Source organism: Sprattus sprattus (genome assembly GCF_963457725.1).
Source record: "Sprattus sprattus genome assembly, chromosome: 2".
NCBI classification, from domain to species: Eukaryota; Metazoa; Chordata; class Actinopteri; order Clupeiformes; family Clupeidae; genus Sprattus; species Sprattus sprattus.
In genome coordinates this window covers 61,969,837-61,973,482 of record NC_137921.1, presented here as the reverse complement: position 1 = coordinate 61,973,482, position 3,646 = coordinate 61,969,837, and the positions used below count along the sequence as shown (strand labels likewise).

Sequence of the window (3,646 nt, the reverse complement as noted above, 5' to 3'; positions counted from 1 at the left end):
AAAAAAAAATGGGTGTAAGTCGAGGGCCGGACAGTGGGGCAAGCCATCCATAAATTGACGTATGCTACCAACAGTGCATTGTGGGACTTGCAGTATTTGTGGTGCGTTTGACATACCAGCGGCCGGGGCAGACGACCTCTGATAGATAGATTAATAGGAGATAGATGGATTCTTTATTAATCCTGAGGGAAAATTAGGCGAGCCAAATAAAATTTCACCGTTGCTCATTCAAATCAATGGGACTTTTTGCAACATTCTAAGAAGCTGACGGGCCAGATTAAATGGCTTGCCGGGCCTGATTGGGCCCCCGGGCCTTGAGTTTGACACATGTGCTCTACTCAATCTGCCTGGTGAGGACAACATGGATGGCATCCCTGGTGGGGCTCCTGCTGGTGGTGGGATGGGCCACAGAGAAGACCTTCATGGTGTTCTGGGTGAGGAAAGAGCCAAACTCCCGCGCCTTAGTCCCGCAGGTCAGAGTGCAGAGCAGCTCCTGGCGGAAGCGGCGGCTCACCATGCAGTAGAGCAAGAAGTTGGTGGTGGAGTTGAGGTTCTGCAGCATGTTGGCCAGGTCGCTAGCGACGTTGATGGGGATGCTGTAGTCGTTGCGGTCGAAGTCCTTGTCGTTGTACTTGGTGCGCAGGATGCAGTAGGTGATGAAGCGCGGCAGGCTGAGCACCACGAAGGCCACCGACACCGTGCCCAGGAGCAATATGGTCCGGCGCACCATCCCCCGCGTGTTGGAGCCTCGGATGGTGGTGCGTCGCTCCTCCTTGGTGAAGAGCTGGCTGGAGCGGCACAGGTGGTAGGCGATGAGCGAGTTGTAGATGATGACGAGGACGATGGGGAAGCCGCCGGAGAGGAAGGTGGTGATCCACACCAGCACCGTGGAGTACAGGGCCTCCTTGTAGCGGCAGCGCGGTAGAGTCAGGTTCCCCGCCTCCAGCGTCATATTGACCGGCGTCACCTCGTTGATCCAACCCATGGGCACCGACACCAAATGGGAGACCACCACGATGGCCACGCAGGTGAGCACGGTGGTGCGCGGGCGCGTGAAGCGCTGCCTGGCACCGGTGACGCTCAGGACCAGGTAGCGCTCGATGGTGAACACCACCACGATCCAGGAGGAGCTGTAGAGGGCGCCGTACTGCAGGACGCCCAGCATGCCACACCAGGGGTCGGAGTGCCAGAAGGGCTGCAGCTGCAGGAAGGTGAGGCACAGGTCCAGCAGGATCACCCACACCAGGTAGAACGTGTCCACGATGGCCAAGCAGCTCAGGTAGATGATGGCTGTCTCGGACATGCCACATTTACGGAAGCAGATCATGTAGAAAGTGAAAAGGTTAGCTGGGTAAGCAAAGAAAAGAAAAAAAGAAAAGTTTCTCAAGTCATGATTTTTTTTTCCAGAGTGTACCTACAGTGGTAGTGCAATGGATGTATATTAAGATTACATTTGAATTCTAAAACTGATTGTTCAAATCCTTGATTGTGATTGGCTAAAAGCCGGTGTAAAATCCAGCATTACCTTACAATTTGTCCTCATAACATTCTATGATAACATTCCATATTACTGCGCAGCGAATGGCAAGGCAAGGCAAGGCAATTTAATCCATATAGCGCATTTCATGTGGAGCAACATCATCGTACGTCTTCGCTTCGTGTCGTGCCTAACAACTCCCCTTACCTGTTTTTATATCAGCGCAAAGCACGGCCTCTTGGGGCTTATTGCTTAATTATATTGTATTTTCTTTTGTGACCTTTAATGATTGAACTTATATGCAAAGCACTTGGCAAGTCTGGACTGGGACGCACCACACCTTTCTAACACACGCATTCACACACACACCCACACTCACACACACACACACACACAAACACACACACACACACACACACACACACACACACACACACATACGCACACACACACACACACACACACACACACACACACACACACACACACACAGACACACACACAGACACACACGCACACACACACACACACACACACCTGGAATTCCGAGGATGCACAGCAGTGGGTAGTATGCTTTCTGGACAGCGATGAAAACACTGGACCCATCCATCATTGCTCTCATCAACATAGGTTAACAGCGGACATGATAATGCCTGCAATAAAGCCATCAGGGAAGAAGATGTGATTTCACTCAAGATAGTCTGACAGGAACAGGACATGTTTCAATAAGAGCAACGCCATGATGTCACATGGCTTAAAAAAACCTCTAATCCTTTTGCTCTTTAGGAACACTGACGATGGCTTAAGGCCGAAACGCGTCTGTGCAAAATAAACTGGTCTTTATATTAACGAGAAAAGCTTGAGAGTGCGGTTTTATTCTACTCATAGTTAACATTCTTTTACTCGCACCCGAAAACGCATTCATATTTTTTTGGAAGAAGAGCGCGCCTATCCCTACAACCTGTCACTAGCTGTTAAAGCTTCACTCAGCTCATGCATCAGAGGGTCAAACGATATGACACCGCAACAAAAACAACCTAAGTGTCTTTCAGAAAGTCATTATTAGAGGTCATACGCCCACAAGCACATTTCAAAGGCGGTAAGTGGAGCTAATCCTCTCATTTGCATGGTGTGGAACTTTGACTGAAGTCACTCCAGGCACTTGAAAATCTTCTCCTGTGCAGTGCAGAAATACCTTTCTCTCTACATTACACACCCATGTTTATCCATTGAACTAATCGTCATGCCAATAAGCCTTGATTTTCAGTCTAAATATCACAGGTGTTAGTATTTTTCATAGCCCTGCTATCACATTGTGTATCAGTAGTCATCATGGGTTTCATAATTAGTTAACAAACACTAAGAAATACACAGTACTCATTTTAAGAATCAAAATATATTACTCAGCTTAACCAGTACATTCTCTACACACAGTGAATTACTCATCAACATCAGTTGCAGAAGAGATTATCACCGGTACTTAGAGCTTCAGCATTGTCGCCAATTAAAAATGAACAATAAACACTCTTTGCCTGTACTGTGTGTAAACAAGTTCTATACGGGTTCTATACGGGTAAGCGGGTTCTATACTCACATGGGAGAAGGAGGGTCTGACAGTGGAGCCCAGTGATCTGACAGTGATCCAACTGGCAGCTACTTCACCTGACTGCACGGTCTGGGGAGGGAAGGGGGCAGAGACCTGGCAGAAAAGACCCTGATGTGGTACATCCACGTCAGACAGGATACAGGTGGATGGTGCAACTACACATAAACCTGGACATAAACCTGGGTCAGGTGTACACTCCATCGATCTGTGTGATTTGCAGTAATGTTGAGACGCACTGGATCCCAGTTTATGGCCCTATGGTGCTGAGGATGCCGGTCATTATCACAAGACTTCACAACAACAGTAACATGTTTAAGACACTGACAAGGAATTGTTTAAATTCAACAGAAGAAAAACTTTTTTTTTTTTAAAAGAAGAATACCATAATGCAGCTTTTTGCTAGGATTCCCTCTTGTGGCAAAGGCTGGTAATAACATGTATTTGGTCTCTTAGCAACCTAGAGCAGCAATAAAATGGTGCTCTATGAGGGCGTTGTCTCTGTCTAGCATCACATATTACATTGGGAATACTTTGCACAAATGCCTGTGAAGTGCTCTCTGTTT

General features: G+C 47.7%; 1 protein-coding gene across 1 annotated transcript; it reads right to left on the bottom strand.

Moving 5' to 3' along the window:
• Positions 1 to 334: 334 nt before the first annotated feature.
• On the bottom strand, positions 335 to 2,090 carry LOC308382819 (putative G-protein coupled receptor 139; the record flags this gene model as incomplete). The annotated part of the gene is made up of 2 exons (XM_080860341.1): positions 335 to 1,347; positions 2,015 to 2,090. 2 exons carry the CDS (start codon positions 2,088 to 2,090, stop codon positions 335 to 337), a joined length of 1,089 nt encoding a protein of 362 aa, XP_080716467.1.
• Positions 2,091 to 3,646: the final 1,556 nt, after the last annotated feature.